General features: G+C 37.0%; 2 protein-coding genes across 4 annotated transcripts in view; one reads left to right on the top strand and one right to left on the bottom strand.

Moving 5' to 3' along the window:
- TMEM117 (transmembrane protein 117) overlaps positions 1-12,971 on the top strand; it is a 215,539-nt gene that overhangs the window by 23,388 nt on the left and 179,180 nt on the right. For all 3 annotated transcript variants that reach the window (XM_088141752.1, XM_088141754.1, XM_088141753.1), the window contains one exon: positions 10,673-10,805. In XM_088141752.1, coding sequence (XP_087997878.1) covers positions 10,673-10,805 — 133 coding nt within the window. The remainder of the gene's footprint in view (positions 1-10,672; positions 10,806-12,971) is intronic.
- LOC148215901 (lysophosphatidic acid receptor 6-like) lies at positions 2,045-6,399 on the bottom strand. The gene is made up of 2 exons (XM_088141495.1): positions 6,345-6,399; positions 2,045-3,054 (listed from the first exon to the last, which is right to left on the bottom strand). The coding sequence occupies exons 1-2, from the start codon at positions 6,397-6,399 to the stop codon at positions 2,045-2,047; spliced, it is 1,065 nt and encodes a 354-aa protein (XP_087997621.1).

Here is a 12,971-nt window from a genome sequence, read left to right on the forward strand (position 1 = left end):
TTTCCCCCAAAGTTATTGTTTATTTTAGAAGATAACAAAATATGAGCAGACAACCAGAGCACACAATAACAAAATCAAACTAAACAATTCAAGAAATAAAAAAAAATTAAAAAGAGAAGAAAAAATAAAGAGAGATACCCCCCACAAAAAACCCTAACAAAATTTAACAAATCACAATACTAAAGGTTAGGTTGAAATTGAAGATCTAACATATATGTTAAACTTATAGTCACTGGTTATAGTACTATATTATAATCCGATACAAAAAAAATTAAAAATTACTTAATGATACTAATGTATTATTGTAAAATATCATAAAAGCTGTGCCGAAGAAGAATATATTGCTTAATCCTTTGATTAGTAGAAAATATTGCTTTGTCCAGAATACATGTTACGCATTTCCAAAAGCTCTAAATACATTTTTTTTAATGAAACAGCTTTAATCTCAAGTCTGTCACTAGAATTTGAATGTTTTTAAGGACATGCAGCTATTGATGGAGCATTATCAGAGATTCTGATTCTTTAGTCCATGTTTGATAAATCCCAGTAATATCAACTTTAAACATTTTCTTGAGGTTTTAATAAAGATGTGCTGTGGGTTTAACTTCTGTCATGTATTTCATCAAATATGAAAGTGTCTCAGGTTCCTTTGAAGCAACCAAAGCACCTGGCCCATATTGAGCCATTAAAAAGTGCTTAAGTTGAAAATGCTGCTACTTTTATGAGCTAGGATGATCAAATTTGATTTGAAGTCTGGGAAAATCCTTAAAATCATCAATACATAATAACTGATTTAAAGTCACCATCCCAACTTCTGCCCATATTTTCCAATAAACTTTTTAACATCGCAGTTTCAGTAAAAGATAAGTATATTTCATTACAGTCATCCATGCATAATATGCATCTATAGGAAACTCATTCATGAGTTGCAAGTAGCATCAGGTGTTTATTCCAATTAGTATTTGGGGCCATAAATTTGTCTTTCCAGTGTTGAAGAATTAATCTTTTGGCTATAATAAGGGCATGGCGAATCCATTTGTGTTAACCAGCTGCCAGTTTCCTTGTAAGTAAATATGTACTTCAAAAGAATGTGTGCAGCCATAAATATTGAAATTTGTCTCAGAGTCAAATTACTATATATAATTACTTCTTCCTAGAACATTATAACTCTAGGACGTTGCAAAAACATGTATTTCAGTGAAGCATTATTCTAGTTGCATCTCCAGTAACATAATTCACTCATTCCTTTTCTGTGCAAATGCAGTGGGGACCAATAAGTCCGAAGTATTATGTCTGTGGTAAATTCATAACCTTCTGGCATTAATGTTAAAATGTTTTCCATTTTTAGACTCCAGTTCCTTATTCCATTCAGTCTTTAAACTTTGCTTATCAAACTGATTTACTGATAACAGATATTTACTGATTGTGGGCTTTTTTTTTTTTTGGATTTCATAGGATTTAATGATCTCTCCTAACAACTTGTGAGTCTCTGAGGCTGAAAATGCCACCTATCTGAATGCTGAGGCCAATAAATGTTGTAATTATAAATACTGCCAGTAGGTGGCAATGGACAAATAGTGTTTATCTTTTAACATAGAAAATATACTAAAAAGGCAGTGTTATCATTTACTAGTTGCTCTAATGTAAAAATCCTAGCATGCATCCAGATCTTACATAAAACTATTCTTTAATCAATGTTGAGGCATAAATTATTCCATAGCATCAGTTTAACATGAAAAAAGGAATGAAAATGCATTATTCCAGAAATTATATACCACAGTTTTCAAATCTGTATAACAGTAACAGTTGTTTGGAGTTAAACATTTTGGAGAAAGTTACTACCTTTGAATTTTAAGAATTCCCTTGTCAAGTTTGCTAGCTCACCACTTGTGGAATGGTACTCTGACTTCTTGAAGTTTGCTGAGGGACTCCCAGATTTGGACTGAGCAAGTGATAGCACCTGTCTTAGAAAGATGATCAAAAGAAAAGAAATGCTGAGCTAATAGCCACATTCTCTGCAAATATCCACCCATGGCTGTATGTATCAAAGTTCAGCTGTAGTATTGCCCACTTTGTGTGATTGGCAGCAAAGCCATCTCTGTTTAAGGGAGCACTTGATAGTTCTGATTTTTCCTTGGAATTTCTTACTTGTAAGCATAAAAATGACAGGGTTCAGGCAACTACTGATAGTGCAGATGATTTCAGTGAGCTTATAGATGGTAAATACCAGGCTTATATTATCAGAGGTGAGCTGATTTTTCATTCTGAAAATCAGTACTGCCATCATCATGACGTGGTAAGGAATAAATGCTACAACAAAAACCATCATTGCAGATAAAACCAGCACTAGAGGCTTTATAATACTGTTCCTGCTCTGCTGGCCTTTTTTCATTTTCCGCAGGGCTTTAAGAATCAGTGTGTAGCACGTAAAGATTACAGTGAGGGGAATAAGGAATCCAAATAGGACTCTGACAATTGTAAAAGGCACCCCAAAGTACAGGGGTTCCCCAATTGTTTCCAGGCAAGCAGCAGACTCTGTTTGCTTTTGGACCACAAATGTATAGTAAAAGTCTGGAATGGACTCTATCAAAACGAAAATCCAGGCAGCCATGGTGCAGACGGTAGCTTTGTTCTTATTCCACAATTTTAAAGCATGTATGGGATGGACAGCACCGATATATCGGTCAAAGCTGATCAGTGTAAGAAAGTAAATGCTTCCATAGATATTAATGTCAAAGAATGTTCTTTGAAATTGGCAGAATACTTGGGAGGAACAGACTGCTTGGTTGTGTAGTTGGTAATAAATGGCATAGGGAGTCGAGAGGATCCAAGCAAAATCACACAGGGCCAGATTGAACAAAAATATACTGCTACTGGTCCATGATTTCACAGTATAAATATAGTAGAACAGTGTGAATGCATTCCCTAGAAATCCTATTAGCAAAACTAAAAAGCAGAGTATAATTACAGAGTAGCAATACCATTCCAGCCTGCTGTAGGTGGTGCAGAAATAAATGCTGCAAGTAATATTTGATATTCTTTCATGGATCTTCCCTGAAAATGAAAAAAGAAGAAAGATGTATGTTTGTGATGAATTATAGGCATGAGTTGCCTCCAGCTGTTAGAAACTAAGTCATATCTATTGAGCACTTAGTTGAACTAAGAATGACAGTATGGTGCAAAGGTGGCTGTCTCTGTGAGCGTGTGCATATATGTATAAAAAAGCCATGCCTCTCAAGTAGTGCATTTATTTGAGGTAAATTGCACCTGTTGCTAAAAGTATTGATTCTCTGTGTTATTTTAATATATGAATATGTTTAGCGTTGTAGTTTGTGATTTTTCTTATTTCTAAAATTTATTATACCACCAATTATGGCAATCTCATGACATAAAAATATAAAATAATAAAAATATACAGCTACAATTAACACTAACCACTAAACACTTCTTTAAAGGGGGGAGGTTAGAGCCTCTTTAAAATAAACTGACAAAGAGATTAGACCCCTTAACTCAGCAATAATTCCAAAGAACTGGGGCAGCTACAGAAAAGGTCAACCTGAATCTGTTCAGATGATCTGAAAAAGCATGGGAACCCAGAGATCATATAGAAAGAGGCAATATGATCTTGTGACTTCATTCAGAGTCCAATCAGATGAGTTTTATACTCTTGAAATTTGTGAACAAGACACAAAATACAGCAAGTCTACATACAGTGTATTGTAATTGTTAAATTGGGGGGTCACTAGTATGTGAACAGTAGTTTCCAGATCATTTTCTTCTAAGAAGGGATGCAGTTGGTGTATCAGCTGAAGCTTGTAAAAGGCACTTCTGGCCACTCCCTCAGTCTGAGAAACCAGAGTCTGACTGGCCCCAAACTGCATACCTGCTCCTTCTGGGAGAGTGTGACCCCAACTGGGAGTTCTATCGCATCTCTGGAACTGTTTTTTTTTTTTTTTACAATTGGCACTCTGAGCTCAGTTTCAAATTTTTTGTCCTTTGTATTGTCAGTTTAACAAGTGCAAGATGTTGACAAGAATTATAATCAAGATGATTGCATTTCCTAAGTCCAGTTACCTTGATCTGACTTTTTTTTAATTTTTAAAAAAGGATGGTGTAACAGCTCTAGGTAAGTGTGCATTCTGTAAGCACTTTTAGCTTTTGCTAAGTCAATCAACTTTTTAGCAATTAGATATATGGAAAGAGGGAAGAACTTGGAACCACTAGAAATCTTAAAACCTTCCCCGCATTCCTGACTTGGCTTTCTGTGCTAGCTATGGAAGATTAGATCTTTCAAATAATGTAATATGCAATAATGACTTTGAATCTCTCAAGAACATGGTTGTAAAATGACATCTTTTGAGTAAAACTCTATTTTTTCTCTTTTTAATGTGCTATTTGAATACCTTTTTCCATAATTCTACTATTTAGAGTTGGAATTCCTTGCCTTCCACAATTGCTTTTTGCAATCACAAGACATCTCTCCATAATTACAACTCCATCCTTAATCCCCAAGCTATTCTAAAGACTCCCACAATTATAGGCAACAGTAAAAGTAAACAGGAATTATTCTGTGTAATATTGAAATTCTTCAAGAACAGTCCCACAATGTATTAACTGTAGTAAAAATCTGGATATGGGCTCTTTTTTTCTTTCTTCCTAGTGTTTTTCACACAGCAGTGGTGTGGAATATAGCTTTGTTTTTATTCCACCATGTCAAAAAACAGAATTCAGATGGATGTAGCAGTCATTTTGGTTAGCTTCACACACTTGCTGTGAAGACCCTGATGGTTGTGCTATGATAACTGATTCCCATTTAACTGGAACAGTTCAACACAGAAACATTGTCATGCAGGCAGGAACACTTCTGCATTAGTGCTGGGGCTTTTGGGCTATGTGTGTGGTAAGAGTAGCCATTGCATAGGACCACCATAGATGATTGTCTGATTTGATGCTAGCAGATGTATCTCCAAGAAAGGGAGGTGCAGTCTACACTAGTGCAATTGCCAAACATTGTGAGAGTTCAGATTTCAATTTTGGGAGAGACCTGCAGCCTACCCATACATGCCTTAATATCTGGGCTAGCTGGGAAGGCACCTATAGATCTAAAGTGAATCTGTTTCCCTTAATGCTAGTGCAATAGTAGAACATGCTTTGGCAATGAAATGGAACCTTTCCTTTCATGTGGTCCTTGAATGAGGTGTTCACCATTTCCAGCCTTCTGGCTTTAAGTTCTAGCTTTGCCTTAAACGTTGAGCCACCTGTCCCAGGTTGAGTTCTGCAGAACTCTTAGCCACAGATATTTTTTTTTAGGAAACTCCTTCCTCCAGCCAGTTTGGCTTTTCTTTTGGGATCAGCTACCCAGGGTCATCTTACTGATAATCTTCAGCCACCTCAATTTTGGGTAAGTTTCCTGAGGGTAGCCCATAGGAGTTTCCTAAAAAAATATCTGTGGCTAAGATTATTTCCAATTTGTTTTGGAAGATTGTCGCTCTGAAATAAGATATTTAGCATTTTCATGCCTTTTTCTCAGTGTAATATTAATGTAATATCCCTTTTCCACTACCATTAGATTGTGTATGTGATAGTTATAATCTAGCTCAGTCACAAGAAAAACAAAGTTATGGATATTCAAGAGTGTTCTAAAAAAATTTTTTTTGACATCAATTTGAAATTTTGTATCAAAATACTATATATATCCTTAGGACACTCTTTCTACTGCAGCATTTTATTTCTATATTTTACGTAATTCCATAAGACAAGAGTTTTCTTCTGCTTTGGTATTATTTCTAATGATAGTTTATCACATGAATTACATCAATCCTTTAGTCTGTGTTTTGTTATACTGTAATTTAACTTCATTGTCAATATTTCTGTTTGCACGATTACATCGTTACATTATGGGAAACTTGGCAAGACATGTGTCACAATTATACCCTTTCAAAAATTGCAACACTATGGATGAATAAAAATAGATGCTAATCTTGCAAGTGGTGTTGCTCCTACGACACCTAATGTTTTACCTTTTGATTAAGAACTGTAAAGCAGATCCATCTTTTTATGTGCAATTTCATAAAGTGTAACGAGCTATGCCAGTAAGAAGAGTAATATTTCATATTAATTGCAGTCAAGGTAAAACTAATTGCCAGAATTGGCTATTTATTATAATTAAAAAATAATTTACTGAAAATGCACCTGTAGTAAAATATATAAAAGTGCTTTTTATATTCCATATTATGCATAATTCATAGGTTATGCATAGTTCGTACGCTCTACTTCCTTTCTCTCTGTTCTCTGTATACATATGATTAAAAACATTAGTTTAACTAGTAAAACTACTTCCTTACCTTGTTTGAAAATGATAGAATCCTCTGTCACAGATGGCTGTGAGTTCCAAACCATCTTCTTAAATTTCCATTAATCTTCCCCCTTGTCCCATTAATGTTAATAATTCAGTGACAATCCTTACAATATGTGAGAAAGCAATGATAAAGAGGGCAGGAATGGAAAACTCCTCCCCTTCATAGAATGAGGCTAAGCTACTTTTTCTGCCTCTGTGTACTTTTATGATGAAATTTTGTTCTTCGTTGTTGTTTTTTAAAAAACAAAATCTGAGGAACTGATTGCTCCCTACACGGCAGCTGTTTTTTAGGGAATAAATTTAGCTCTGTAAATATTGATCTGATGTTTTGTATATATTGTTTCCTCACTTCCAAGCAATGAAGCACCTCCCTCAGGAGCTGTACTTACACCTCCACCATTTTCTCCACCTCTAGGAAACAAAGCAATAAATGTTTGCATAGAAAGGTACGAGTATATTGGTTTTACATCCTAGTGGGCTTTCTGATAGACAATGCCCAGTCCTACCAATAAAAAATACATTGTGCTGTGTGCTGTTATCTTGCCTTTCCCTCCTTCACAAATTTTCAGTGCTAGGAAGTAAAGGAGGAGTCAGGATAAAACTCAAGATTTACAAATGGAAGGGTTTTGCCTGGTCCCTCTGAATGAGGCATGGCAATTATAGAATGGGGGTCTCCTTTTGAAATATCTTTAGTCCTAACTGAATGTTATAAGAGGGGAGTCTTAAAGAAGAGTGGAAGTCTTGGTAAACCCACCTTTGCTTGTTGGTGGCCCACGTTTTCATATATGCTGCCCATCCAGACTCTCATTATGAGACATTTTTTGGGATACAGTTGGCATCTTTTGAATAAATGGATTTGGCGCAAGAACTTCTGATTGGTAAACTTTATTAAAGGAGACTGAAACGTGGATGGTTTAGATGTCTGCTCTGGGTTGTCAGCCTTCTGTCTTTTACATGGGAAGAAACCTTTCCTTTTTGTCCTTTCAAGTTCTCCAAAGAGTTCCAGTAATATGGTTTCAAAAAGCAAATACCCTGCTAGAGTCTACAGCTGATTTTTTTTAATGAGCTACTTTTATACATGTGGACAGTTTCTCAGCAATATACCCTGAGCAACCTTTAGAAATGGGAACCAATTAAAGAAAACCTCCTGGGTCATCACTGTATTACATTATTGCTTGATATTACTGTGACCTGTGCCAAACTGCAAACATGACCCTTTCAAAGGAAACCAGAATGGCATATTTATCATGCATGTTTGCTGTTTTCCTATAAGACAATAGAACTATTAAACCTGGTAGGAAACAGAGAAATGCTGCTTTCTTTTTGGCATGCAAGAAAACAAATGTTTGATAAGGAATCTTTGGCATCAATCAATGAAAAGGGATGAAATTATCTCAGTAATTAAATGGCAGTGCAGTCTGTTACTTTGTTCCCATTTTTCACATAAAGTCTAGGTTTGTTTTTAGTGTTTGATAATGGCACATTAATTTAACCATTCAGATAATTTTTTGCTGTAAGCTAATCTGTGTGAATATCTGAAGCAGAGAAACAGACTATTGCTTTTTGAATTGCAGGTGAAACCCAGCACCCAGTTTTGTTTTTGTTAGCTTTTTAGGGTGTGTGTGTTTTCTTTTATGTTGCTTTTGCAGTTTGGGAGGGTTTAAAGGTAGAAAAAGGATGCCTTAAGCCAATTCGTTTTTTAATGGGATGCCTCATGTTACCACTGCTTAAAAGGCTTCTGTGAATCAAGGTCAACTCTTGGTAATTACATGGATGCATCCATGTAGTTTCTTGGCAGCCATTTGGATGTGGCTTGCTGTAGCTGCTTTCTAGGAGATGTTGCCAACTTCCTGGTCTACCCTTTAGTCCTGATGTTCCCTAAAAATCTCCGATCAAAGCACTAGCCTGCCTAACCCTCCAAGCCAAAGGGGTTGGCCAAGTGCCTACATGCTTGTATGACCTTTTAGGGGGCAGATTTGAATAGATTTCCAAACAAATAACTGAGCTGCAACATCCCATTATTTTTGCTTGTTTAAAAGCAACCTTCGTGGGATTATTTGGGACTACCAGTCTGGCACTTTGTGGCATGTTATTCCTATACATGGTGCACCAAAAGTCAGACCCCATATGCCAGTCACATACATAAAATATATGTTATTAATTGTATTAATTTTTCAGGTATATTGATATTATGTTTAGTAATTGTCAGAGGTTGTTTTTAAACTATACCCAATTTGATTGACTCAGACTCAGAAGATCCACCAATAGCACTATACTCTAGACACTTGGATTTTTATATCTCCCTCTAAGGGTTGGGGAGATGTTGGAAAAAAACACAAGATACAAAACTGAAATATAGAAACATATATGTGCAATTTCTTTCTATGGCTATTATCTTATCCTACACTCCATTTCTATTACTATTGATACCATACAATTACAATTTCTCTAGACTATATTCTACTACTATTACTTATATACTACTAGTTCTGTACTATACAGTACTGTACTATACTATTACACTACTACTATTACTAGTATACTATTACTAGCATACAGTAGTGTTTTACTCTTATAGACCCTGGTCCGTCTTTAAATGCACTCTCTCTCTCTGGGATTTCTTGTTTTTTTCTTCTTCTTTATTAATGGCAGCATGTAACGCACTTGCACCTTCCCAACATGGGCGTGGCCTTCCTCTGGACCCCTCAGTCTCTGTGAAGAGAAACAGCTTCTTTTACTTGCCTGCTTTCTCCATTTGTTGCTGCTACTGCAGAGCTTCCAGAACAGGCACACCTCCTCCCCAACCTGTTTCAACGGTGTAGCTTTTATAAGCCGCTCTGCCATACTGAGGCTGGGGAGGAGGCTCAAATAGGATGGGGGGAGGTAGCCCAGGTGCCTGCAATTGTTCCTCAACAGCCTGCTCTTCCACAGCAATGTTCAGAGGTCATGCATCAAACAAATAAGGAAGTGTTTAGAAAGAAATAGCAACCAATTCGAAAGTTTAATGTAATTGATATAATCAATTGTTTGTAGGGCCTGTTGTTTGTAGATTTTGTAGACTTTGTAGAATTGTTTGTAGACTTTAAGTACATTGTGTGTGTATACATGTACACACACACATATATTCACACACATAACAAAAATAAGATGGATGAGAAGCCTGGTGGGTGTACTCGCATTCCCATGTGCCACTTTAGGCCCACGAAGCTTGGAACTTTTCTCCCTGCTGTGCAGCTTTCTGATTGCAGTGAGGCTTTAAATGGGATAATTTTCAGCAAGATGCTCTCAAGCTGCTGCCTGAAGTGGAACAGCCAAATAACAGCTACAGGACACTAATCACTTCATTTTGCTGTTGCATGTGCAGATCTGTCCTTAGTCCTACTACAATCAGATCTTCACTGAAATTCAGACACTCAGTCACAGTCGTGTAATAATTGCTTTGAGAATTTGTGTGCTAAATGGTTTCAAACACTGACTTCCAAAAGTTGAAATACTTCAGCAAGAACCTTCAACATAAAGTACTTTTTCTGAAAAAATGGTTCTGTATTACATACTATGTTTTCCTTGTCTTGCTTCCTTAGAAACATCTCCCTTTTCACAGGACTGTCTTCTCACTAGGCAGAGTGAGGCAGCAGCAAGTCTAAATCTTCCCGGACTTTATCTCACAAGTAGTCCAAGAACGACTAGTATGAATCTATTTTTCTCATAGGTTCTTCTAGACCAAATACATCAGATGCCTTGGAGTCAAATCATTGCGGGTAGGAGAGAGTGAAGTGTTGGAGAAGCAGACTTCCATGAGTCCCTACTTAGCCTTCTACTTTAAACTATAGCACAGGCAGCCAAATAAGATTAAACTGCTAGGTGTTTCTGTACCTGGAATGGGAGCAGTAGTGTTTAGATATCTACTTTAGACAATAATACTACTTTCGTCAGTCCAGATTTCTAGTATAATATGTCAACAGGTCCATCAAAAAGTACTGAATGTGGAAAACAGTCTTTAATCTTGACCAAGACATATCCTCTGAGGAAGGCCTTATTCAGTGGGAGCCATTGAAAAGCAACATTTTTATAAAAGAAGAACTATTGTCTAGAGATTGTTGCATGGATAGATGAAACCTGGATTTGACTCATATTTTCCAAACCACATTACAAGGGGCAGAGAAATTTTCTCTCTGCCTCAGTGTAAGTAAGGCTCAGACCATGGAGCTGTTGACTTTGCTGAAACTGTACCTTGGCATGTTTACAAATTCTTTACCATTCTCTGTCTCTTCTAGAACTATGAGAAATATGAACACATTTTTAATATCTTTGCAGGTCAATTACTACGGTTGAAAATGTTTCGAGAGGATCATGGGTCTTGGATGACAATGTTCTTCAGCACCATACTTTTTCTCTTCATCTTTTCTCACATCTACAATTTATGTCTTCTTATGGCAGGTAACATGAGGTAGGCTATAGTTCTCTGATTTTTTTTTGTTCATTATAACTCATTGATTGGGATTTTATAAATAGGTAAGTATGCAAACTTCATAACATGGAACATTCATACTGTTCCAACAATAAAATACTAAATAGCTATAGGAGAACAATTCCAACTGCTACAGTTCAGCTTTGTGAGAAGATCAGTAGTTGATACCCAACACATCTGGAAGATATTAGCATTGAATAGGCTGTTCTAGTTTCCAGTCAAAAGTGCTTTAAAGTTAGTTGAAACCGCAGTTTTGCATACCCATTTAGATTGTCACTATTGCCCAGTTCAACTGCTGCTCAACTTTGTTTACACGTATTCTCCAGGGTTTGTACTCTTTCTTCTTCAAGTTTTGATAGTCTCTATTGCCAGCTAACAGGTCCCTTAACCATGGCAAGCCTTTAATATAAGTAGGAAGGAAGGAAGGAAGGAAGGAAGGAAGGAAGGAAGGAAGGAAGGAAGGAAGGAAGGAAGGAAGGAAGGAAGTTCTTTCAGCTATTTTAATTGAGATGGAATTTGCTTCTGTCTTCTGTTTTTATCACATTTTGTAGGCCAGAAAAATCCTACTATGCTAGACACAGTACAGAGACATTTTAAAGATGAAATATCGTTATTCTTATTTGTACAGGACAGGAATGGGAAATTTTTGAAAGTCATTTTAATTAGGAATAATCTGATGGAGATCATGTTTTCGATGGGACCGGAGTCAAAAGTATTTATTTATTCACTAGGTAGATAGGGTTACATTCTGTCTGACACCCTCTTCTTTATTTCCCAAGTAGCAAACTGCAGAGGAGAGATGATATTTATCAGGGATCTAAATTGATGTCTTTCAAAAAATTCATGATATTAAGTCCAGGGCTGACATTGCTACTGTAGCAGAAGGATGGAGCACTGAAGAATTCTCCTTCTCTGTAGGCATCTCTAGGATTCTTGGCAAGGAGATAAGAATGGTGGAAAGTGGAAAGCAAAGCATTGGTCCTCAGAAGCTTCAGTTGGTCCAGAATGCAGTGGTGTGGGCAATGATGGGCATGCCTTGGTGTGCTCCTATGAGATCCATGCTTTGTGAGCTGCACTGGTTGCCACATTATTTCTGGGTGCAATTCAAGGTGCTTGTTATGACCTACATGGCAGAGGGCCTGGTTACTTGAGAGACCACCTATCTCCTGTGGTGCTTGCCAAACCAATTCAAGGTGACTGGGTTGGTGCACTCTGGATTTCCTTCAGTCCAGCGGTGTCATCTATCAGGACTTTGGAAAACATGCTTTCTCTGTAACGGCACTTGCATCTTAAATGAGGTTCCCTCTGAGATCTGGGTGATTCCCACCTTGATGAATACTGGAGAACCTTAAAGAACTGTCTGTTCTTCCAGGCATTGGGCTATGGTGGTTGGAGTCCCTTGCTGGGTGTATGATCTATATTGTTACTGCTGACCAGATTCACCATCTTGTTTAATATTTTATGTTTTCCATTTTGATTGTATATTTGTTATTTTGTTTTTATAGTGTGAGCTTCCCAGAGTCATTTTGGAGTTGGGCGGCATCTAAGTTGAATTAAATAAATAAATAACAGAATTAAGTGAACTGGCTTATTAGATGTACGTGAAAGGAGTAACCATGTGTTGTCCTGGTTTCCTTTGATGGACTTGGGAGAAGCTTCCTTACTTGAAGGGTGGCAAAACAGATGAGGATTATTTATTTATTTGAATATGGAGGCTGCCTAACTTCAGACAACTGTGGCTTTTAATTAAAACGGAAACAACCATAAAACAGGGGGAAAAAAGAACCATGCACAATTGGGAAACATACAGTATAACAAAAATAACCAACAACTGACAGGGGCTCAACTCTTACCCTAGCGCTAGGCCTGGAAGAACAGCCAGGTCTTCAGAGATTTTCAGAATATCATGGGGGATGAGGAGTCTGGGGCGGGATGGTGTTCTGGAGGACAGAAAAGGAGCCCTTCCTAGGTCCTGATAGATGGCACTGCTTAATAGAGCATCTGCCTATGCATTTCAAGGAAGATAAAATGACAAATCAGGAATGAAGAATGTGTGATCATCTTGGGAATTACTAGGGAATTCCTTGGATACATCAGCCATCAATAGACACATAGAAATAAGCCACATTTACACACCATTCAGAA

This window comes from Python bivittatus, unplaced genomic scaffold, assembly GCF_059951505.1.
Source record: "Python bivittatus isolate LINGU-HERP-01145 unplaced genomic scaffold, Pbiv_v1 ctg000330_np1212, whole genome shotgun sequence".
In the NCBI taxonomy this organism is placed as follows: domain Eukaryota; kingdom Metazoa; phylum Chordata; class Lepidosauria; order Squamata; family Pythonidae; genus Python; species Python bivittatus.

What these genes read in the sequence shown, in the direction of transcription:
- LOC148215901 (XM_088141495.1), bottom strand. Translation starts at nt 6,399, where the DNA reads ATGGTTTGGAACTCACAGCCATCTGTGACAGAGGATTCTATCATTTTC. An exon ending in TTCTATCATTTTCAAACAAG is followed by an intron (nt 3,055 to 6,344) that starts GTAAGGAAGTAG and finishes TTTCATTTTCAG; the next exon opens with GGAAGATCCATGAAAGAATA.